Source organism: Trachypithecus francoisi, unplaced genomic scaffold (assembly GCF_009764315.1).
Source record: "Trachypithecus francoisi isolate TF-2019V2 unplaced genomic scaffold, Tfra_2.0 Lachesis_group16, whole genome shotgun sequence".
Taxonomy (NCBI): domain Eukaryota; kingdom Metazoa; phylum Chordata; class Mammalia; order Primates; family Cercopithecidae; genus Trachypithecus; species Trachypithecus francoisi.
Genome location: NW_022681461.1, coordinates 20,291,110 through 20,316,974, shown reverse-complemented (window position 1 = coordinate 20,316,974; position 25,865 = coordinate 20,291,110). Strand labels below are relative to the sequence as shown.

At 37.1% G+C, this 25,865-nt stretch overlaps 1 protein-coding gene across 1 annotated transcript in view; it reads left to right on the top strand.

Moving 5' to 3' along the window:
- VPS13A (vacuolar protein sorting 13 homolog A) overlaps positions 1-24,999 on the top strand; it is a 254,826-nt gene extending 229,827 nt beyond the window's left edge. The window contains 4 exon segments of the mRNA XM_033237043.1: positions 7,380-7,465; positions 10,323-10,446; positions 12,577-12,651; positions 19,511-24,999. Coding sequence (XP_033092934.1) covers positions 7,380-7,465; positions 10,323-10,446; positions 12,577-12,651; positions 19,511-19,561 — 336 coding nt within the window. The 3' untranslated portion in view covers positions 19,562-24,999.
- The last annotated feature ends 866 nt before the right edge of the window (positions 25,000-25,865 follow it).

The window sequence follows — 25,865 nt, the reverse complement described above, 5'->3', positions numbered from 1 at the left end:
TGAAATATTGTAAGAATTACCAAAATGTGATATAGAGACAAGAAATGAGTACATGCTGCTGGACAAATGGTGCCTGTAGACTTGCTTGATGCAGAGTTTCCATAAACCTTCAATTTGTAAAAAACACAATATCTGGGAAATACAATAAAGTGGAGTATAATAAAATTAGATATGCCAGTAATTATTAGCATGGTGCCTAATAATAACTCATTATATTTTTATTACTCCAGATGAATACCAGTTTATGCAAGTTCTTAGTCATCATTATATAAATTCCTCATTTTTCTCCTCTTTGCCAAGATAAAAGAATCTATTCTATTTAAGAGTAGATTTTAAGAATTTAAAGGAATAGATTTTAAGAATTTTAAAAAGAATATTTTTTTCCTTTCAAGGTTAATAGAGTAGTTAAAATACTGTGACAGTTTTCCACATACTAATTGGCAAGCAGTTGAAACAGTAAAACCTCAGTGATTTGAACTGCTCTGAATTAAACAGTATTTTAAAAGAAATGTTACTGCTGCTTCCAGGGATATATAATATGATGGACCCATAAATGTTGATCCAGTAGAGGTTCTGCTGAACTTCTTTAGTGAGACTTTTGTTACTGTGCACCTACATTACCCTTGATGCACCCACTCTGGCCCTTCTCCTAGAATATATTAAGTACATTAATTGATGGTCTGCTGTTGTCAGTACACATAACTATTTCGTGAGCATAGTTCTTTTCCTTCTCCAGGCTTTTGGTTGTACAGTTGATGACAACAATTCATATCTCTTAAGATACAGTAGTTTCTTTCAGTTGATTTTATGTCAAAGGTTATGCTCAGCTTTCCTGCCGTGTCTAAGCTGTCAGTATAGTCTATACCTATGGTTTTGCTGACAGTCAAGATATCATATTAGCATGAGAGAAGATGAAGGTATGAGGGATAAAATAAGTACTGGTTGCTCTTGAGATCTGACGATATAATCAATAAGATTTTATTTTTTGAAAACCAGCTTACCTCACAAGGTAAGCTATGTGTCACTTCTTTATTCTTGTTTATATTTATTCTCATTCAAGGATATGAAATCATTAAGTTTTGATGTCATAAATTTCTACCATATTTGATTATGAAGCTCGCTTGAATACCTTCTTTTTCCTGGCCATGGCACTTAAGTCTGAGGTTTGAAGTGAATTAGTAAAACTTTCTTCATCCCTAAACATTCATCATATAACTCTAAGGAAGTTATACTTATTGACTAAGTTTTCTCTAAAGATAAGATTGTTTTGAACAATTTATCTATTTACTTCTTAGTTTTAAAATGGCAGTATTTACCATTTTATAATTAACTTCCTGAATTTTGTTGGTTTTAGAAATAAGCTTAAATTTTAAGTAGAATCTATTCATAAATGCTTCCTCTTTCCCACTCCTCTCCTGAACCCTCAAATTAACCAGTCTATAAAGCCATTTATTTGTTATCTAGTGTATTTTCTTGCTAGGTAGTATTCATTTTTATCTTTCATCTAGATGAATTTCATGTTTTTTTGTTTTTTATTTTTTGTTTTTGTGATGGAGTCTCACTCTGTTGCCCAGGCTGGAGTGCAATAAATGGTGCGATCTCAGCCCACTGCAACCTCTGCCTCCTGGGTTCAAATGATTCTGCCTGCCTCAGCCTCCCAAGTAGCTGGGATTCAGGCACCTGCCACCACACCCAGCTAATTTTTTGTATTTTTAGTGGAGACGGGGTCTCACCATCTTGGCCAGGCTGGTCTCAAACTCCTGGCCTCAGGGGATTTGCCCGCCTCAGCCTCCCAAAGTGCTGGGATTACAGGCGTGAGCCACCATGGCTGGCCGAATTTCATGTTTTTAATCCCCCATTTTCGCTACATATTTTTAAAACTCATACCCCTTTGCAACACTTGTCTTGCAAATGAGTCAGATATTGATTAGATTTGGGTTTTTTATTTTGCTGAACATGTTCTTGTCCTTTAACAAATCTTCTTAAATATATTTCCCATTAATGATTAACACAGTCTTTGGGACTTAAGGCCTTTTATTTTAGTGATTTATTCCTATTTTTAATCTTTTCATATTTTGCATTTTTCAGAAGTATTTTTTTTTTTTGCTTGATACTGTTTATTTTTATTATGTTTTCTTTCTCATTGTTACCTTTAGTTTGTATTGCTATGTTTTCAACTTTTTTTTTTCAGTTTCTTTTTTTTTTTTTTTTTATTTTATTTTATTATACTTTAAGTTCTAGGGTACATGTGCATGACGTTTATATCATGTATAACTCCCCAATGCAATCCCTCCCTCCTCCCCCCTCCCCATGATAGGCCCCAGTGTGTGATGTTCCCCTTCCCGAGTCCAAGTGATCTCATTGTTCAGTTCCCACCTATGAGTGAGAACATGCGGTGTTTGGTTTTCTCTTCTTGTGATAGTTTGCTAAGAATGATGGTTTCCAGCTGCATCCATGTCCCTACAAAGGACGCAAACTCATCCTTTTTGATGGCTGTTTCTCCATAACATTTGGATGATTTGGGAGTGTTAGAAATGTCTCTGTTGCCATGGCTCTGTCCTTCAAGTTCCACTTTCTTTATGTTTCCAAATGTATCATTAATTTGGTTTGAATTTATTTATGTCTAATAAAGTATGGTTTATGTACTCATCTTTTCTAAATGCAAAAGGACGTGTTTACCAGTAAACATATATTTTAATTATTACCTATAGATTCTGACAATTGTATATAATGAATGCAGTTTCCACTGTGTTTTTGTTTATTTCTTTCAGTAATTCTTAAACGATGATAGGTAATTTATATATATACTTCCTAATGAATAAGGCAAAAAAATGTTTTTGCTTTCACATTTAAGCGTATAAATGAGGCTAACATGTCTAAAGTACTGGCATTGTTAATTCCTTCATATTTCAGCCAAATCTTCATCTTTATGTAAAGACCCTACATGATAATTCCTAAACCCTGATTTTGCTAATTCTTCCTTTATTTTAAAGGCTATCAAATTATTTTAGTAGAACCATTTATACCTAGCATCTGTTTGGGATGGAAGAAGATAGGATTTTTGATACTAAATTATTTGAATACTGTTGACCTGGAAAAAATTAGCAGCCTACCTCGGCAACTATCAGTATCCAGGATATCAAAGACATTTTTTGAGGTACCATGAGGAAAGTATGATACCATAAGGAGGAAACATCATGATATGTTTGGTATCATGAAATGCACTGGAATTAGAAGTGAAGAATCCAGTTTTCTGAGCCCAGTTTTGCAACTTTGCCAAGCAAGTCACTTAGATGTCCTCTTACCTAATTACACAAGATGGTGAAAATTTAGATTTAGAAGATTCATTAGAGACTTACTGATCCTCAGTTTCTTTGTGTGTAAAAGGAAGGGATTGGTTTGGATGAACAATAGGAGTTTTTCAGGACTAAAATTCTCGGGTTTTTTCCCCTAAAAAAATGCTGTTTTGAGAATTCTAAAGCTTAATATATAATGCATTTATAAAGTCAGGCAGGAATTTGTGACTACAGCGTGACATTTGTAGACTTTTTACAGTGTGATGTTCTCTCCCATAACTTCTGTGGATTCAGTTTCAAAGTTTTGGATCCTGTTTATAATGTTCTTATTCCGTATTGTCTTGTTTATAATGAACACTGAGCAGCAAGATTTTGCTGTGTGATGAGTTATCTTTGACATTTATCCAAATACAGTCACTCTAATAACCAAGAATACAGTTGATTATGTTTCAAAGCAGACTACTATGACCATAAAGCTCATTCATCTTTCAAGTGTTACATTTAAGGTTTTGGATGGAAAGCATTATATGAATTACTTTCTTTGGACTTTTTTTTATTTCTTATTTATACCAGATGCTGTTGTGACTGTCGAAACTGGTTTAACTGCTTATATGCACAGATTAGATTTGATTTAAGTTGGTTCTGAAAAGTAGAAAGTGATGAGAGGTAGGCTTAATTACAATGCCCAAACTTAGCATAATATGGAAATAAAAGGTACTTGGAATAAACCATAGCTTTTAAATTATTTGAAGGTTAGGATCTATTAATGGTGCATGTAGGCTCTTGTATTCTATTAGCTGTGGTATTCTTGAGGAGGCCAACATTTGTATTCTTGATTTTTAAACTTGGCCACATGGAACAAAAGAAAATGAATCTTTGTAAGCCAGTTTCTTTTCAGATATCAAAAAACTGAAACAATAAAAGAATGTAAAAATTAAAAAAAAAAAAGCTTAACTTCTACCTCCACCATTATGCTTCAAAAGCCCAGAGATCAGTGCTGTTAATAGACTGATGTGTACCTTCTAGAAGTTTCTTATGTATGTACAAGTATATGTACATGTATGCATTTCTACTTTTCATTCTATACATTCTCTTTTGTAATATAATTTTATTTACTATAATCTTATACATCTATGTCAGTATGCACAGGTCATTTTTCTTTTTTATGACTTCATAATGCCCCATTATATAGCTGTACATGAATTTAACTAATACCCTATTAATGAATATTTAGATTTTGTACTTTTAATACAGTATTGCTGTGAATATTCTTATATGTCTATTTTGGCATACTTTTGCCTAAGATAAATTCTAGCAGTGGAATTGCTAACTCAGATGGTATGTTTAATTGATTTGCATTTTCCTGATTTTGAGTTATAGTGAATATTTTCTCATGTTTATCAGTCAGGTATTGTTTGTTTTTTGCTGAACTACCTGTTCATATTCTTCACACGTTTTTCTACTGCTTTACTCATTATTTTCTGTCAGTTTCTTCAAATTGCTATAATTGTCTATTTTGAAATTGACTCTCTCTCTCTGTATTGACAAATATTTTCCCAAATTGTCTTTTGAGTTTTGTGTTATTTTACTTAATTACTGTTTATTTGCTTATCGTTTTGCCATTCAGTAGTGGTTAAGTTCTATGTACTTACCAATTTTTTATGTTGTGTTTTATGGACTTTGTTATATTTTGGCCTTTCCCACTTCAAGATTATTAAAATGTTACTTTTTCTAGTACTTTTATAGTCATTTTGTATATTAAATCATGGATCCATGTAGAATTGATTGATATATAGAGAGAAGGATACAGCTTTAGCCAGTGAGTTATTTAAAACACCATTTATTTGATAATGCATGTATTTACCCACTGATTTGAAGTGCTGTCTTGATTTAATAAATTTCTGTAATTGGATAGGATTTTATAATGTCCTATATGCATATGGTCAGTTTCTGCAATCTGTATTCTTTCCTTTGATATGTCTGCATATACTTTACCAGCACCAAACTGTTTCACTACTGCAGTTTTATAAATTGCATTAATGTCTGCTAGAGTAGCTCTTCTCGTTCTTCTTTCATAATTTACTGTATATTACCACATATTTTTCCTAGATAAGTTTTAGTATAATTTTGACAAATCACTTCTTACCTCCTACCCCGTGCTCCAAAAACCACCATCTTGGGATCACTTGAAGAGTGTGTGTGTGTGTGTGTGTGAATATTAGGAGTCAATAACATCTTTATTATGATAATTTTTTATGTCCAAGAATAAGATATGGATTTCCATTTTCAAAATTTCTTTTACTCCCCTGAATACAGTGGTATGGCTTTTATCACCTATATTCTGCACATTATTTATTAAACTTATGTGTAAATATTTATCTTTTTTATTACCCTTGTAAACAGGATTTCTTTCTCTTCCATTTCCAAATTGATTACTGGGTTTTGTGTGCTTGGCTTTCCCAAATGTACTGTCATTCACAAATAATTTCTACTCATGATGCTTCTTCCTCTTAATAATTTATATTTCTTAAAACATAGTTCATTTCATCTAAGTTTTCAAAATTACTTGCATAATTTATAAATTATCTAATACAGTAGTCCTATCATATCCACAGTTGCTTTCTGCAGTTTCAGTTACCCTTGGCCAACCATGGTTTGAAAATATTAAATAGAAAATTTCAGAAATAAACCTTCACATACCTTTTATTACAGTATAATTGTTCTATTTTATTATTGGTCATTAATCTCTTATTGTGCCTAATTTATAAATTAAACTTTATCATAGGTATGTATATATAGGAAAACCATAGAATATATGTAGGGCTCAGTGCTGTCTGTGGTTTCAGGTACCCACTGGAGGTCCAGGAACATATCCCCCTGCAGATAAGGGGGACCTACTGTAATTCATCTTAATTTTTTTCTGAATCTGTATTTATGTCCCTTTTTCATTTGTAATACAAAGTATTTGTGTTTATTTGCCCTACCTACTACAGTATATAGTAAAGACATTCTTTTCCTCAATATTTTATAATCATTGAATTTAGAAACTTCTTCCATGCAATTAATCTGTATGATTCATCCTGCTATTTTAGTTTTTTTTTTAACTTCTTTCTCAGATAAAAATGAAAACTATCAATTTTTTATACCAAGATCATCATGAAGTTACTTCTTAGCTTTCTTCTAAGCTGAATCACTTTAGTTTTTTGGTACAGCTTCATGGAACACAATTTTCTAAAACCTTTATATCCTCTCTTGGATTTCTTCATGGTTTTTCACATTTTGGCTAAATTCATAACATGCCTCTTCTCAAGTGATCTTAGTCATAATTACATTGCTTGCCTAGCCTGTAAAAATAGTAGGCTAGCCTGCTATATACTTTAAATAGCTGAAGTAACTCCATCCTCAGAGCAAATATTACTGAAAATAGAATTTAAAATGATAACTGTATTTTCTTCATATGGTTATATTTACATTTTTGAAGCAAACAGTTGTTAATAAACAGTGTCATGGATAGACAGTGTTTCAACAGTCTTGAAAATAAAGATTGTTTCAAAGGCTAAGTAAGCCTTGGGGTCCCTGTTTGTCCAGAAACTCTCTGCTCTTTATTTTTTAATGAGTTGTGAGATGGACGAAGAAAAGCATGTTTGTAAGATATATACGGAATTTCTAGGGCAAGGCAGAAGCTAATAAGTAATTTATGTGATGCATATGTTATATATGTGTTAGTATTTACATGTGTTTTTGTACAAATATTATTAAATACTAATATATTTTCCAATATAAAGTCCCTGTAATAGTTAAATACCTCATTAGATTGAATCTAAACTTCGTAAGATAACATTAGCTTCTAAAAGTCTAGCAGTAAAGGTTGGCATTGCTGCAACCGAGTAATCTTAAATAAAGTAGTGCAAGTAAATGCTTTTAAAAAGGAAACAGCAATGATTTTACAAATAATGAAATCTGTTTTCTGTATGTTCATGGTTTGCCCATTGAGAAATGGTTTTTAGAGGACTATAAGGCATTGTTTGCATTACAGTAGGAATATTATCAATTTTCTCATTGTCTCTCACCTTTTTCTTTTAGGTCATGGAAAATGGAAGATTTGCAAAATACAAATATTTTACCCACGTCATGATCAATAAGACAGATATGCTAATGATAACCAGATGGTAACTTCCTTTATTTCTCTTACGTAATTCGCTAAGGGGTTAACTGGCAGCCACCCATGCGGTGAAGATCTGTTATTCATCTTTTGTTCCATATAGTCACAGTGATTCTTGGGTCCTCTTGCTCCACAAGCCTAACTCCCTAAACGTTACATAAATGTCCTGCATAGCTTTGTGCATGCATACAGATAAACACAGTCATGCACAGACACAAATATTTTAGTATTTCTTTCAACCAATTCAAACGGATGCAGAAATTCCATAAGACTGTCCTCTTAAAAGTAAGCTTTCTCCTCACTGAAGAAGTGTACAATTTTAGGTTATCCCAGAAGTCAGCAGTCCTCTGATAGTATCTGTTTGTTAGAATACATATAGATTAATGTAAGTGGATATACTGGTAGAAGCAGATAAAATTTTAGGTGGATACTACAGCGACTTCTTCAAATAGACAGTGGAGGGGTACATGCAAAAATACACAGTGGCATTAGCCTCAGAGGGGCAAGTGTGCAGGAGTCATTGTTAAACTAGGGAAGGAATGAGCAAGTGCATTAGTAAGATGGTAGTCTCTGGGTGGTGGAGAGTGAAAATACAGTCAGTGGGGAGAAGTTAGAGCTAAATAGAAATGAATTGTCCATCTATGGTTTTGTTCACTATTGAAAGGTAAAGTTACATGAACATTGTGTTGGTTCAAGGTGACTACGAAGCAGTCACTTTTAATGTTGTAATCTCAGTTTCTGAATCTAAAATGTATAGCCCTATTTTAATTTTCTTATTTAAAAAGTAACACCAAGTGGAAAACTTCCACAATATTAGAAGTTATACCTGTAAACAGTAAGTCTTCATTCCACCCCAGATATTAGTCCCTCTGTTCCCTTCCAAGAGGCAGCCCATTTTTTACTTGTTTCCTTTGTATCCTTCTTGAAATAGTCTATGCCTCTACAGGTAGACATACACACACATTTTAATGCAGATGAAAGTCTCTTATACATAGCATTATATACTTAGTTTTTTCACTTGAGATCTATATTTTGAAGGTTATTACATGTCAACATATGGAGATCTTTCTTAATTTGTAAATTCCTGCCTAATATTTATTTAGGAGTATGTACTGATTTACCTGTAACTTGTTTCTAGACTTTTGTAATTGCAGACATTGCTTCAGCAATCATTTTTGCTCATAAAAATTTTCCATCATGTTTTTAGTAACTCACTTTCCCATTGACTAAAGGAAAGGTAACTAATCAGCATTAAGCAAAATCAATTGCAAAGTTTGGTTCCAAATCTTGCAACATTTTAAAAGTTTTTTTTTTTTTTTCCTCAATGCAGTGGACCTCCTTTAGATGAGGCCACAGTGCCTTGACAGTAAGGGAAGTGAATTAGTTGTAGTTGAATAAAACATGATGGTTATACTTGGGATTCCCTTTCCAAGTTTCGGGTTTGAGGATAAAAGGATCTTTGAATGAGGACTGGGAATAGCTACTACATTGGCCAGTTGTCTGTGATTTTTCACATGGTTGGAGATGTCCTGGAGCACCACTGGGTTTGCTCCATCAGCTCCTGTAATCCAGGATTGGTAAAGGAGGGGAAAGGGACAGAAGATGGAAGTGAGAGATATAAATCCTGGCTAGCTTTCTCCTTTTCCATCCTAGCCAGGAGCCAGATGTTTCTTTAACTCAATCTAATAGAAACCTCTGGTTGCACCTACTACTGATGTTTCAATCGGAAAGAAAAATTAAGAAGAAAGACATTTGAAGGAGGGATTAAATAGACTTCTTATAGACAGAAGGTATTTTCGTTTCTTGGTTTCTTTCTTCAAAATGGGAAAACAAGAATTTATTTAAAAATTAGAATGATGCTTTTTGAAGTCTTCCTCTAAAATTGGCAGTAATGGGACTTGATTTTACTTGTGAACATCCCAAGGCCCTCAGTATGATGATTCTGTTCAACATGGTTAGAAAAGCTTCTTTCTGATGTAGTTGGGAAATACGTTACATGGAGCCTTAGAAATGAAAGTATTTATTCTTATGCATTAATTATATGAAAGTTTCTCTAAATACTGGCTGATAATTGGTTCTGTAAATGTATCTTGTTTCTTATGACATGCCTTACATATTTGATTTTATAAGTGCTTCAGTTTTTCTAAATATGTTGTGCTATAAATTTCCCATTGAGCATTATGTGAGCTGCATCCCACAAGTTTTATGTTGTATTTTCATTTTCATTCTGTTCAAAATATTTTCTAATTTCTTTTGAGATTCTTTGACCCCTGGATTATTTGGAAGCGTTACTTTTAAGCGTTTGTAAATACTATTGTTATCTTTTTGTTTTGGTTTCTAGTTTAGTTCTGTTAGGATCCGAGAACACACTTTATGGTTTCAGTTCTTTTTATTTTTTATTTTTTATTTTACTTTTTTTTTTTGAGGCAGAGTCTTTCTCTGTCGCCCAGGCTCAAGTGCAGTGGTGCGATCTCAGCTCACTGCAAGATCTGCCTCCTGGGTTCACGCCGTTCTCCATTATCTTGCCTCAGCCTCCCGAGTAGCTGGGACTACAGGCTCCCGCCACCGTGCCCGGCTAATTTTTTGTATTTTTGGTAGAGACGGGGTTTCACCGTGTTAGCCAGGCTGGTCTCGATCTCCTGACATTGTGATTTGTCCGCCTCAGCCTCCCAAAGTGCTGGGATTACAGGCATGAGCCTGTGCGCCCAGCCCCTCAGTTCTTTTAAATTCATTAAGAATATAGAATATAGTCTATGTTGATGAATATTGCATTTGCACTTGAGATTCATTCGTATCCTGTTTTTATCGGCTATAAGTGCCTCAATTTTAAAGCGAATTCTGTTTTTTTGTTTTTGTTTTTGCAGTGGTGTATTGTTTGTAACAAAGGGAACATTTGGACAGCTCACGTGTGAGTGGCAGTATAGCTTTGATGAGTTTACCAAAGAGCCATTCATTGTTCATGGGAGAAGATTGCGCATTGAAGCAAAGGTATGTTGAATAGATTTCTTTGTTGAAAACTTGGAACTGAAAATAATGCTTTGAACTCTTCTTTTTTATTTGTACAATGCTCTACCTCTTTTATAGGTGTTACCTTCTCTTGGTATGGTTTTCCTTTAATACCTGCTGTCTTACCCAGGCTTAAAGAAAAAAAAAAAACTAAGCCAAGAAAAACTGTGCTTTCTGTGCTATTGCACTGACAATAACATTCCTGGGCCCTCGTTGTATGTTCAGTAACAGAACCCCACCTTCCCACATATGAAATAATGAGTAGTGGCTATTAGCCTGTACTCCAGTCCATATTGCTTTCCTGGCTTTTTATTTTTCCCTTTTTAACATTAATACTTTATCTTATCTCTTTGATTTCTTCCCCTTCCACCTCTTCATGAGACCTCATATCTACAGTTCTGCAATCATTCTGTTTTTTGAGACAGTCCCTCGCCCTGTCGCCCAGGCTGGAGCGCAGTGGCGCTCTTGGCTCACTGCAACCTCCACCTCCCGAATTCAAGCGATTCTCCTGCCTCAGCCTCCTGAGTAGCTGGGACTACAGGCATGTGCCACCATGCCAGACTAATTTTTATATTTTTAGTACAGATGGTGTTTCACCAGGTTGGCCAGTCTGGTCTTGAGTTCCTGGGCCCAAGTGATCTGCCTGCCTCAGCCTCCCAAAGTGCTGTGATTATAGACATGAGCCACTGCACCCAGCCTTATCCTTTTTTTTTAAATTAGAAGAAGCTAATTTCTTTTTTTTTTTTTTTTGAAACGGAGTCTTGCTCTGCCACCCAGGCTGGGGTGCAGTGGCCGGATCTCAGCTCACTGCAAGCTCCGCCTCCCGGGTTCACGCCATTCTCCTGCCTCAGCCTCCCGAGTAGCTGGGACTACAGGCGCCCGCCTCGTCGCCCGGCTAGTTTTTTGTATTTTTAAGTAGAGACAGGGTTTCACCGTATTAGCCAGGATGGTCTCGATCTCCTGACCTCGTGATCCGCCCGTCTCGGCCTCCCAAAGTGCTGGGATTACAGGCTTGAGCCACCGCGCCCGGCCGAAGAAGCTAATTTCTTCTAGTGTCTGTATTTGCATGGATAGTTGAGTTACTTATAGAAGATGTTAGACTAGTAAAACCCTCACTTTGCCTCTCTATGACCTTACCCATACATACAGAGGAAAACATCATCCTTGTCCTCAATAGTTTCACTTCTGTTTGTCCCTGAAATGCTTAATATCTGCTCTGAGACAGTCCCCATCCCCCACTACCAATACTAAATATAATACCAATGGAGCATAAACAGTGGAGGAAAATCATCTAGGACCCGACCTGATCTCTTTGATTCTAAACTGTATTCTTACTGTATGACTGGATTAAAATGGCAGAAGTACATACATGCACACATACAACATATGTGTTTACGTATGTATGCATACACACGCATGTGTGTATATTTTTAAGCTGGATTCACTCATGATTCTATGGCCAGATAACAACTGTGTAAGAAATTGTTTGGAAAGGAATAACAGTGGCACTACTCCCCGACTTACCTCCTTCCCATCCTTTATGTCAACCCTTTATGGCTTTAGCAATTGAAATATCACCTTAAGCTTTTTAACTTAGGTTTAGTGATAGTGGTTGTGTTATTAATAGAATGTAGTCTTTTTTTCTACTGGTTTTGATTCTTCTTGGTTATTCATTCTTGTCTTTTTTAAAGTGCATGATTTGTGTAGATGAATACTTTAGGCATGCAGTAATAAAGCTTTGTGGCATTTCTTTCTTTTTTTTGAGATGCAGTCTCACTCTGTCACCCAGGCTGGAGTGCAGTGGCGCGATATCAGCTCACTGCAAGCTCTGCCTCCTGGGTTCACGGCTTTCTCCTGCCTCAGTCTCCCGAGTAGCTGGGACTACAGGCGCCCGCCACCTCGCCCGGCTAATTTTTTGTATCTTTAGTAGAGACAGGGTTTCACCGTGTTGGCCAGGATGATCTCGATCTCCTGACCTCGTGATCTGCCCGCCTCAGCCTCCCAAAGTGCTGGGATTACAGGCGTGAGCCACCGTGCCTGGCCTGTGGCATTTCTTTATGGATTTTTACAACCAGATTTTCTTTTTAATGAATTTATGTATTCTGTTTATAGGAACGAGTGAAGTCTGTATTCCATGCCAGAGAGTTTGGAAAAATAATTAACTTCAAGACCCCGGAGGATGCCAGGGTAAATATAATAAATCTTTTATTTAAAAAGATAGGAGCTGCTCACTCCAAAACCATGTAAGTGCACTATTTTTTAAGGTAGATACATTTTGTTTCGGAGTTTTTGTTTTGCTTTTGTGTTTTGACAGGTTTTAGTATATGTAACCAGATATTTTCCCCAGCCTTTTTTTTTTTTTTTTTTTTAAACTGGATTCAATTCAGCATACCTACTTGCTTTTCAAACCAGAATGCTCCATCTTACTTTAAATGCTAACTATAATTTTTTAATTAAAAAAGTCAACAAACACAAATTATTTTTAGTGTTAATCCATCAGCTCCAGCAGGAAAGTATAACCCCACATTGTTGATTTTTCTACTGCATAGCTACCGTGATTTTTTAAAAAGTTGCCATAGCATGGCAAGCCCGACAGAAAATCCAAGTTTGAATACTGATTCTGTCCTTCTTGACTATAGAATCTTGGACATCCAGAGAAGGCTACTGGATTCGGTTATCTTTCCCTATCTTAGGGCTATTCTAACTAGGCTCTTCTTTTTTGGCGGGGTGGGGGGCTTAAATCGTTTTTTTTTTTTTTTAATTATACTTTCAGTTCTAGGGTACATGTGCACAATGTGCAGGTTTGTTACATATGTATGCATGTGCCATGTTGGTGTGCTGTACCCATCAACTTGTCAGCACCCATCAACTCGTCATTTACATCAGGTATAACTCCCAAAGCCATCCCTCCCCGCTCCCCATAATAGGCCCCGGTGTGTGATGTTCCCCTTCCCATGTCCAAGTGATCTCATTGTTCAATTACCACCTATGAGTGAGAACATGCGGTGTTTGGTTTTCTGTTCTTGTGATAGTTTGCTGAGAATGATGGTTTCCAGCTGCGTCCATGTCCCTACAAAGGACACGAACTCATCCTTTTTTATGGCTGCATAGTATTCCATGGTGTATATGTACCACATTTTCTTAATCCAGTCTGTCACTGATGACATTTGGGTTGATTCCAAGTCTTTGCTATTGTGAATAATGCTGCAGTAAACATACATGTGCATGTGTCTTTATAGCAGCATGATTTATAATCCTTTGGGTATATGCCCAGTAATGGGATGGCTGGGTCATATGGTATTTCTAGTTCTAGATCCTTGAGGAATGGCCATACTGTTTTCCACAATGGTTGAACTAGTTTACAATCCCACCAACAGTGTAAAAGTGTTCTTATTTCTTCACATCCTCTCCAGCACCTGTTATTTCTGACTTTTTAATGATTGCCATTCTAACTGGTGTGAGATGGTATCTCATTGTGGTTTTGATTTGCATTTCTCTGATGGCCAGTGATGATGAGCATTTCTTCATGTGTCTGTTGGCTGTATGAATGTCTTGAGAAATGTCTGTTCATATCCTTTGCCCACTTTTTAATGGGGTCATTTGTTTTTTTCTTGTAAATTTGTTTGAGTTCTTTGTAGGTTCTGGATATTAGCCCTTTGTCAGATGAGTAGATTGCAAAAATTTTCTCCCATTCTGTAGGTTGCCTGTTCACTCTGATGGTAGTTTCTTTTGCTATGCAGAAGCTCTTTAGTTTAATTAGATCCCATTTGTCATTTTGGCTTTTGTTGCCGGTGCTTTTGGGTTTTAGACATGAAGTCCTTGCCCATGCCTCTGTCCTGAATGGTATTACCTAGGTTTTCTTCTAGGGTTTTTATGGTATTAGGTCTAACATTTAAGTCTCTAATCCATCTTGAATTAATTTTTGTATAAGGAGTAAGGAAAAGATCCAGCTTCAGCTTTCTACTTATGGCTAACCAATTTTCCCAGCACCATTTATTAAATAGGGAATCCTTTCCCCATTTCTTGTTTTTGTCAGGTTTGTCAAAGATCAGATGGCTGTAGATGTGTGGTATTATTTCTGAGGGCTGTGTTCTGTTCCATTGTCTGTATCTCTGTTTTGGTACCAGTACCATGCTGTTTTGGCTACTGTAGCCTTGTAGTATAGTTTGAAGTCAGGTAGTGTGATGCCTCCAGCTTTGCTCTTTTGGCTTAGGATTGTCTTGGCAATGCAGGCTCTTTTTTGGTTCCATATGAACTTTAAAGCAGTTTTTTTCCAATTCTGTGAAGAAAGTCATTGGTAGCTTGATGGGGATGGCATTGAATCTATAAATTACCTTGGGCAGTATGGCCATTTTCACAATATTGATTCTTCCTATCCATGAGCATGGTATGTTCTTCCATTTGTTTGTGTCCTCTTTGATTTCACTGAGCAGTGGTTTGTAGTTCTCCTTGAAGAGGTCCTTTACATCCCTTGTAAGTTGGATTCCTAGGTATTTTATTCTTTGAAGCTATTGTGAATGGGAGTTCATTCATGATTTGGCTCTCTGTCTGTTACTGGTGTATAAGAATGCTTGTGATTTTTGCACATTAATTTTGTATCCTGAAACTTTGCTGAAGTTGCTTATCAGCTTAAGGAGATTTTGGGCTGAGACAATGGGGTTTTCTAAATATACAATCATGTCATCTGCAAACAGGGAAAAATTGACTTCTTCAGGCAAGAGAAAGAAAGGGCATTCAGTTAGGAAAAGAAGAAGTCAGCTGAATGCCCTTTCTTTCTCTTGCCTGATTGTCCTAGCCAGAACTTCCAACACTATATTGAATAGGAGTGGTGAGAGAGGGCATCCCTGTCTTGTGCCAGTAGGAGTGGTGAGAGAGGGCATCCCTGTCTTGTGCCAGTTTTCAAAGGGAATGCTTCCAGTTTTTGCCCATTCAGTATAATATTGGCTGTGGGTTTGTCATAAATAGCTCTTACTATTTTGAGATACGTTCCATCAATACCGAATTTATTGAGAGTTTTTAGCATGAAGGGCTGTTGAATTTTGTCAGAGGTCTTATCTGCATCTATTCAGATAATCATGTGGTTTTTGTCTTTGGTTCTGTTTATATGCTGGATTACGTTTATTGATTTGTGAATGTTGAACCAGCCTTGCATCCCATGGATGCCATGCCCACTTGATCATGGTGGATAAGCTTTTTGATGTGCCGCTGGATTCGGTGTGCCAGTATTTTATTGAGGATTTTTGCATTGATGTTCATCAGGGATATGGTCTAAAATTCTCTTTTTTTGGTTGTGTCTCTGCCAGGCTTTGGTATCAGGATGATGTTGCCCTCATAAAATGAGTTAGGGAGGATTCCCTCTTTTTCTATTGATTGGAATAGTTTCAGAAGGAATGGTACCAGCTCCTCCTTGTACCTCTGGTAGAATTCAGCTGTGAATCCGTCTGGTCCTGGACTTTTTTTGGTGGGTAGGCTATTAATTATTGCCTCAATTTCAGAGCCTGCTATTGGTCTGTTCAGGGATTCAACTTCTTCCTGGTTTAGTCTTGGGAGAGTGTAAGTGTCCAGGAAATTATCCATTTCTTCTAGGTTTTCTAGTTTATTTGCCTAGAGGTGTTTATAGTATTCTCTGATGGTAGCTTGTATTTCTGTGGGGTTGGTGGTGATATCCCCTTTATCATTTTTTATTGTGTCTATTTGATTCTTCTCTCTTCTTTATTAGTCTTGCTAGTGGTCTATCAATTTTGTTGATCTTTTCAAAAAACCAGCTCCTAGATTAATTTTTTTTGGAGGGTTTTTTGTGTCTCTATCTCCTTCAGTTCTGCTCTGATCTTAGTTATTTCTTGCCTTCTGCTAGCTTTTGAATGTGTTTGCTCTTGCTTCTCTAGTTCTTTTAATTGTGATGTTAGGGTGTAAATTTTAGATTTTTCCTGCTTTCTCTTGTGGGCATTTAGTGCTATAAATTTCCCTCTACACACTGCTTTAAGTGTGTCCCAGAGATTCTGGTATGTTGTATCTTTGTTCTCATGGATTTCAAAGAACATCTTTATTTCTGCCTTCATTTCATTATGTACCCAGTAGTCATTCAGGAGCAGGTTGTTCAGTTTCCATGTAGTTGAGCGGTTTTGATTGAGTTTCTTAGTCCTGAGTTCTAGTTTGATTGCACTGTGGTCTGAGAGACAGTTTGTTATAATTTCTGTTCTTTTACATTTGCTGAGGAGTGCTTTACTTCCAACTATGTGGTCAATTTTGGAATACGTGCGATGTGGTGCTGAGAAGAATGTATATTATGTTGATTTGGGGTGGAGAGTTCTGTAGATGTCTATTAGGTCCACTTGGTGCAGAGTTGAGGTCAATTCCTGGATATCCTTGTTAACTTTGTCTCGCTGATTTGTCTAATGTTGACAGTGGGGTGTTAAAGTCTCCCATTATTATTGTATGGGAGTCTAAGTCTCTTTGTAAGTCTCTAAGGACTTGCTTTATGCATCTGGGTGTTCCTGTATTGGGTGCATATATATTTAGGATAGTTAGCTCTTCCTGTTGAATTGATCCCTTTACCATTATGTAATAGCCTTCTTTGTCTCTTTTGATCTTTGATGGTTTAAAGTCTGTTTTATCAGAGACTAGGATTGCAACCCCTGCTTTTTTTTTGTTTTCCATTTGCTTGGTAGATATTCCTCCATCAAAGCCTGTGTGTGTCTCTGCATGTGAGATGGGTCTCCTGAATCCAGCAAACTGATGGGTCTTGACTCTATCAATTTGCCAGTCTGTATCTTTTAATTGGACCATTTAGTCCATTTACATTTAAGGTTAATATTGTTATGTGTGAACTTGATCCTGTCACTGTGATATTAGCTGGTTATTTTTCTCGCTAGTTGATGTAGTTTTTTCCTAGCATCGATGGTCTTTACATTTTGGCATGTTTTTGCAATGGCTGGTACTGGTTGTTCCTTTCCATGTTTAGTGCTTCCTTCAGGGTCTCTTGAAGGGCAGGCCTGGTAGTGACAAAATCTCTAAGCATTTGCTTGTCTGTAAAGGATTTTATTTCTCCTTCACTTATGCAACTTAGTTTGGCTGGATATGAAATTCTGGGTTGAAGATTCTTTTCTTTAAGAATGTTGAATACTGGCCCCCACTCTCTTCTGGCTTGTAGAGTTTCTGCCGAGAGATCTGCTGTTAGTCTGATGGGCTACCCTTTGTATGTAACCCGACCTTTCTGACTGCCCTTAACATTTTTTCCTTCTTTGTGCTTGTTACGTAGTTCCTCCTTTAGCTCTGAGAAGTTTGATCAACTGAAGCCTTCTTCCTTCAACTTGTCAAAGTCATTCTCCGTCCAGCTTTGCTGGCGATGAGCGGCGTTCCTTTGGAGGGGGAGATGCGCTCTGATTTTTTGAATTTCCAGCTTTTCTGCCCTGCGTTTTCCCCATCTTTGTGGTTTTATCTGCCTTTGGTCTTTGATGCTGGTGACGTACTGATGGGGTTTTGGCGTGGGTGTCCTTTCTGTTTGTTAGTTTTCCTTCTAACAGTCAGGACCCTCAGCTGCAGGTCTGTTGGAGCTTGCTTGAGGACCACTCCAGACCCTGTTTGCCTGGGTATCAGCAGTGGAGGCTGCAGAAGATAGAATATTGCTGAATAGCGAGTGTTGCTGTCGGATTCTTGCTCGGGAAACTTTGTTTCAGAGATGTGCCCAGCCGTGTGAGGTGTCGGTCTGCACCTAGTGGGGGATGTCTCCCGGTTAGGCTACTCACGGGTCAGGGACCCTTGAGCAGGCAGTCTGTCCGTTCTCATATCTCAACCTCCGTGCTGGGAGACCCACTGCTTTCTTCAAAGCTGTCAGACAGGGTCATTTACATCTGCAGAGGTTTCTGCTGCTTTTTGTTTAGCTATGCCCTGTTCCCAGAGGAGTCATCTTCAGAGGCAGGCAGGCCTCCTTGAGCTGCGGTAGGCTCCACCCAGTTCGAGCTTCCTGCAGCTTTATCTACTTAAGCCTCAGCAATGGCGGGTGCCCCTCCCCCAGCCTTGCTACCGCCTTGCAGTTCGATCTCAGACTGCTGTGCTAGCAATGAGGGAGGCTCCGTGGGCGTGGGACCCTCTGGGTCAGGTGTGGGATATAATCTCCTGGTGTGCCGTTTGCTAAGACCCTTGGTAAAGTGCAGTATTAGGTTGGGAGTTACCCGATTTTCCAGGTGTTGTGTGTCTCAGTTTCCCTGGCTAGGAAAAGGGATTCCCTTCCCCCTTGCGCTTCCCAGGTGAGGCGATGCCTCGCCCTGCTTCAGCTCTCACTGGTCGGGCTGCACCAGCTGACCAGCACTGATTGGCACTCCCCAGTGAGATGAACCCAGTACCTCAGTTGAAAATGCAGAAATCACCCATCTTCTGTGTCACTCGCACTGGAAGCTGGAGGCTGGAGCTGTTCCTATTTGGCCATGTTGCTCAGGAACCTAGGCTCTTCTTAAGTTAAAGAGGCACAAACATCTCTGTGAAATATTTGTATATTAGAATAAACCCTGTATCACCTCCATGGCCTTGATCTGTCATCCATACACAATAGACATTACTGGTAGAAAGGTTGTGTATTACATTTACATTTTATTTTTGTTATTTCAAATTATTTTAGAATAGAAAATATATTGTAAGAGCACTTAAAATGCTCAAGAATGTCGCTCCTGCTACCCTCTCTGGAATTGTACTTATTTCTACTCCATTAGTAGAATCCTGTATCTGGATTCATGGAAGTTCATGATATAAAATCAGCATGGATTAGAAGGAATTGTTTTCTCTCAGGCTGGCTCATTTCACTTATTCTGAAGATGAATATCCAAAGACCTTAGAAAAACCGCATTCCTACTATTAAACCAAGTACCACTGTCCCTGAGTCATCTGGGCCATTGAAGTGAATGATCTCTTTTGCAGGATGAATTTTATGTATTGGCGGTCAGTATATACCTAACTAAACTAGAAAGCTAACTTCTAGGTCTCCATTCATTACATTTTGTTTCATTGCAAGTTCACTGACGTAAGCAAATGTTCCTTTATTTTCCCACCGCAGTGGATCCTTACAAAACTAGAAGAAGCAAGAGAACCTTCTCCGAGCCTCTGACAGAGAACACTGCCTGAAGACACACAGCAATAAGGAATTACAGCTCTTAGACGGTACCTTCCAAAACCTGTTTGGGAAGCATATTACAGAAATAATTTCAAGTACCCTGTATTCTGGATGCTAAAAAAAAAACAAAAAACAACAGAATCAGGTAAAACAGCTATGTGATTAAAATATTTCAATTCTTCAGCAATTACCTGGTTTTCTAACTTGAATCATGCATCTATTTATAATTATTTTGTAAAAGAAGAAAAAATTATGAATCTTAACTATTTGCTCCAAGTTTTTCTCTGTAATGCTGGAGAGGCTGCCCATAATTCATCTCCACATGGAGCCAAGTTTAATGTTTCTAGTTCACATTTTGAGCTTCCATCATGCTTACTTCATACTCCCTGAGTGATGGGTAAACAATCAAATCGAACATTGCCTCAGTGGTATCAAGAGAACTTCGGTGGTGGTTTCTTCAGAATCATGAAGTTCTTTTTATAGACAAATATTTTGATATTATTTTCCTTATTTTTAATATAAAGGATAGATTTGAATTATACTTAAAATGCATAGCATGATTATTAAAAACAATCTTTTAAAATACAATTTATAACATAGATTGAAGCCTCCCCTTAAGAAAACTTAAAGAAATGAGTGTGCTACTCAAAAAAGGAAGTCTCTGAGAACTTCAGGGACTTCGGAACATTTCCTCAAGCGTATTTCATGAGATCTACTTGGTTTATCCAAGTCATGTTTTTAATAGACTGCTAATATCAAAGGAGAATATCTAAAGCCTTAACAATGCCTACTTTCCATTCACTGTTAACATGGAATATACAAAATTCCCAACATCTTAGATACAGTGAATTATGCTTCCAACAGACAGTCCTTCTCATAAGTAAGTGTATGTACCTGAAAATCTAGCCCAATAAGCTGTCCTGTTGCCAACAGATTGAGAATTTCTGGTTTGCTTTCTCTACAGTTATTCAAATGAGAGTCACTCTTCTAAATTTACAGCTCATCACAGAAATCATCAGCTATACATTAGTAAAAATAAGGACATGAGGTTTTCTTTCTTGGTTTTTGTCCAAGATCTTTGCACCTTAATATTAATGGACTGTTTCAGGTAAAAGGGAATGAATGTATGATTGTGAACTATGAAGAGAATGACGCAGGATCCTATTTGGATACTGAATAATACAGAGTATTCAATGCATGTTGTATGTGCCACCGAGTTATTATAAACTGTTTTTGGAATTGAAGACTGTATAGTCAAATGGTTGTGAAATTCTTCTCAGGCTCCTAAAACCCTTGCTTTGTTGTAAAAGCTAAAATAAACAGCATGCTATATTGTAATTGTTATTTCTTGCTGACCAAATCTACTAAATGCTTCTGATTTCTCTCTGAGTACTAAAACACATTGTTTATTCTCAGTAGTTTCTCCCAAAATGCTTTTTGCTTTGCTGAACTTAAATTGAATCAAACCACACATTTCAAACCACATGAAAGTGTGTTTCCATGTTGACCTTTGTTTAAAAAAAAAAAAAAAAGTGCATATTTTCTCTGAGTATTTGCTCCTCCAGTTTTGCTTTTGTCAGAATTAAAACTAAGCGTAGAGGTAGTCAGAGAGCTTGCATTATCAGATTGTCTTCATCCAAAACAAAATACTTTATTACCCATTCCAGTGTTATGATTTCACCAGTCTCAGAAAAATTACAGCCCCCTGCCTCCCTGGGTGTAGTGTCCTGAAGCAGAAAAGCCTTACATAAATAGTAAACATAGAAATTCTTCCGGTGTCCTCTGGCAGCCAGCAGGAGTGGGTCTTGTAACTAGTCCACATAGAAAGGATAGTGCCTGTCTTTCTTGTTCCCTTGCCACAAGAACCATGAAATATCTCTTCTTTCCCTGCCACTTGTTTACACATCACCTCCTCCCATCGCTTCCTGGTCTCTAGAGGGACCCACAGTTTCAAGAGCTACGTCGTATTATTTGTTTTAGAAGATTGTCTTCATCTAAACAAAAACACTAAGAACATCAGATCACTAGATAACGAGTCTGTTTTTAGTATCACATTTTACAATTTAGTTTTTGTTTGATTCTACAGCCCATTTTTCTTGAAGGTTAGAATATAGAATCTTCTTGTATTTGAAAACCATCTGCCCTAAATTAAACTACAATAAAGGGCTCTCTGCTGGAGAAATTGAAGCTTGTCTAAGTTGTTTGGTGGTGGCTATGGAATGAGGTGTTCAGTCTTGTGCCCCTTCCATGTATTATTTGCTAACTCTATCACTAGGCCCTTAATTCCAGCATAGCATGTCTTCTGGTCTATGATAATTATGCGAGGACCAAGACAGAGTTTCCTGCCAACTCCCCACCAGAAAATCATAATCATTAGAAAGAGCAACTTTGATTTCTTCACATTTAGAAAATACTCTCTGAGCCAAAAGGCACATACATTTCTCCAGTGTCTTCCCTTTTAGAGTGTATATATTTGCTGCTTTTCCTCTACTGTTTGCAAAAATCCCAAGGTCAGTTTAGTGTGGCTGAGATGTTATCTGGACCCTAAATAATCATTACCACCTGTAGGCAGTTCTTACCTACCCCTCTCCTCCACAATCCTAATCCATTTGGGGGCAACTATCCTGTGGCCTCCAAATGAATAAATCTTTGTTAGACTTACATGATCTTTTCTATCATAATTATCTCTCATTTCTTCTGATGGTAATAGCAGTAATATTGTTCCAGTGAATATCTATGCACCTAGCTCATCTCATAGAAACATCCCACATAGTAGCATCGTATTACTGTCTGGTAAAAAGTAAGATTAAATTAAAAGAACTCTACACAAGTGCTGAATTTCCTGCACCTAAATTACCCAGCTATCACGTGCCAGTATTCGTTGATCCTTCAGGCTGTGTCAAGTGCCCCTTCACGTAGGCCCCCGTATTAAAAAGATGATTGGGACAATAAATATACTTGATTAGTTTGCCGGTAGAAGCTCAAAGGATGTGCCAAATATATTGACAGTGGATGCTTTGGTGGCTCGGCCAACACAGTTCAGAGAAATCTTTTCGGGTTCCAGGGCTATTGCTTGTTACCTTTTGTCAGGATCAACCCAAATCCTCAGCGATGCTGTTTTTCCACACTAAGTCCTAACTCATTAGTGGGTCATGAAATCAACTTAACAGCTCAAGACCAGTATATTTTAAAAGTGAAATAAAAAATAGAGGAACAGTAGAGCATGTAAAATGGTTAAGTATTGGTTCCTGTTTCAGCAAAATCTTCTATTTACTGTGTATACGGGGTCACAAGATAAAGTGGTTCCTGTTATGAAATGCAATTGAAAAAAAGAAAGCTTGAAAGACTCTGCAGGAGGCATGGGCCATCCAGTGACTGTTGGAAGAGTCTGGATTGTGTGGAGCCTGACCGTAGATAAGGAGCAGCAGATCCACAGCTCAGGAAGTCTAGAGAGGCTCAGCACTTTCTCTTTTGAGTGAGAAGATGGAATCACTCTTGTTTGGTTTCTGAAATATTTTTCTTCTCTGCTATGTATCAGGCACCTCATATGATCCAGTGGAACCAGAAAAAGCATAGAAAAAGCAAATCCACAAACAGCACCCACAAAAGGCCACAGCAGTCTTTTGTTTACCTAGATGTACTTTAACCTCTTTACCACTAAGCATTTTACTATCATAGAACTGGGGACAGACATTGTCCTTTGGAGTCCGTTGAATTTGCACCATCTTCCTTTTGGCTGATTGACCATACAGGTGGCAAAGGCCTTTAAAAATTGGGAGCTAATATATAGGGCACATTCTGGTAGGGCCAAAATATTCACTATGCAAATATCAATGCCTTTTTACTAAAAACCGTGGATTTCCTCATTGCTTTAAGATCCAAGTAGAAAAGGTAAATAACTCACATTCCATATGCAGGACTCAATACAGACTTAGTCAATCTGATTTTCTTTGGTGCTATTCAGTATAGCACAACTCTAAAAGGAAACCCATTCACTCTCCTGCTTAGTCCTTTGAAATATACTTTTGAAGTTATACCTTATCATTAATGGCAACCTAATCAAGCTAGGATTCGTCGGTTAAAATTGCAATTCTTGTAATCTGTACTGTCAGTTTTTGGCCACTCCGGCTGTTAGAGCAAACTTTTCTCCCACTGTCACAATTGGTCTAAAGTAGTATTTGTTTCAGGACTATCCGAAAAGCAAAGCCAGCACATTGAGAAGATACAGAATCCTACTCTACTACAAACCTGACTCATGTTTCTTTTATTGAAACCTTTTTCTACTTTATATTTCCTCTTTTGTAAAGTAAATTTTTCCATGTCATTTAAAAAATTTTTTACTTTAGAATTACAGATTAGTTCTTTTTTTTAAAGCATTATGGCATTTTCAAAAAAAAATTTTTGGTTACCCAAAAAGCTATACAAGAAATATAACTTCAATTTTTTTAGGCTGCTATGGGTATATTTTTTAAGTTTTTATTACTTTATACAAATAAAATTATCGTTTAACACCTGCTATGATGATAGATATCACACTGTTATGATAGAAAATCCCTGTCAGTCATTGAACTATTCATTTAGTGTTACTCTGATACCTCAGTAATGTGCTCCTTCTAATGAAGTCCTTGTAACAAGAAACCCTGTGAGATTGGTATAATGAGATATCTAATAATCAGAAGTATAATTAAAGTAGAACATGTTGGAAAATCCCAACATTTCCTGTTATGCCATCGTACCTCCGGTGTTCAGTTCGTTACTCAAAAGTTCCCAATTCTCGGGCTGAAAAACATTCAAGTAAAAATGTAGCATAGATTACAATGAAATATTTTCAATATCAATGATTTAATAGCCACACTCACAAACTATTAGGAATGGTATCTGGGACTTGTTACAAGGTCAGATAGATTGTTACAGACTTTTAAAAATAATTATCTCTGTATGTGACTGTGTATTACATATAAAAATGAATTTTTCAGGAAAGGTGCACTTTAAAAATATTTTCTCTTGCTAGTTTTTTTTAATTGATCAAATAGCCTGTGCTGCTTTGGAATGTTTATTCTTTGATGAAAATATGGTCAATGGTTATGATCGTTTTAAAAATATCTATTTCTGCATTGCTGCAGGATTTCCTACACTTTTCTGTTCCTCATTCCTCTTTTATGTGTGCTTGGCTCAGTTGCCTGTTACACGGTCTCTACCTTGGTTTTGTGTATTCTAAGATAATTTATAAACACAGATGTTTACAGTGAAGTTCTTCCTTTTGAAACTAATCTTATTCTTTTATTCCTCTCTCTAAAAATTGGTTGGCCATGCTCACTAATGACTTTCTTAACAATAATCATTTCTTGGTATTGGTAGATTTGGATTGCATGGTAAGATGACTGCCCATTTTCACCATGTATACCTTTGTCAAATAAAGATTTCTGATCTTTGGTCTGCTTCTGTTTTTAGTTTTTTGATAGAACTGGAAACATTATCAATAGCTTTCCCTTGCCTATATAAATTCCACCCTCTTTCTTTGGGGCTTAAATAAATGTGAATAACAGATTGTCCAAGGTCCTGATTTTTCAGTCAAAGCAGGCGACATTCCAGCTCTGCATGATCATTGCTGACTAAAAGCTTGGGGGTGGTATGGTATAGTACCTAGTGAAATCTTTTTTTTTTTTTTTTGAGACAGAGTCTTGCTCTGTCACCAGGCTGGAGTGCAGTGGCACAGTCTTGGCTCACTGCAACCTCCACCTCCCAGGTTCAAGCAATTTTCCTGCCTCAGCCTCCTGAGTCGCTGGGACTACAGGTGTGCACCACCACACCCAGCTAATTTTTGTATTTTTTATTTTTAGTAGAGATGGGGTTTCACCATGTTGGCCAGAATGGTCTCAACCTAGTGAATTCTTCAGCACCGACATTCTGCCTCTTAACCTTAGAAAACTCCGCATGACTCATTTCCCCAGTAAGTAATGAGTATATTGAATGAAGGGCCAGGAGGGAATTTTCTACTGGCAGAATCAACATTGGCAGAGGTAATTCACCTCTGATATTGACTGTCTAGCCTTTCCATGCCTTAAGAAAATATTGTTACCACCCTTTGAATGACTTATTTAACAGCCCTCCTACAACTAGAATATGGAAAGCCATCATTTTCTTGTATGCTTTAAGTGGTCAGCCAACTATAAATTAACAAAAACTCGATGCTAGAAAGTGCTTGAAATAAGAAATGGAATTCTTCATTGTTTAATTTCCCTGATTACTGGATTCTGTTGAACCCTTTTTATGTTAATTGGCTAGCGAAACCCAGTCC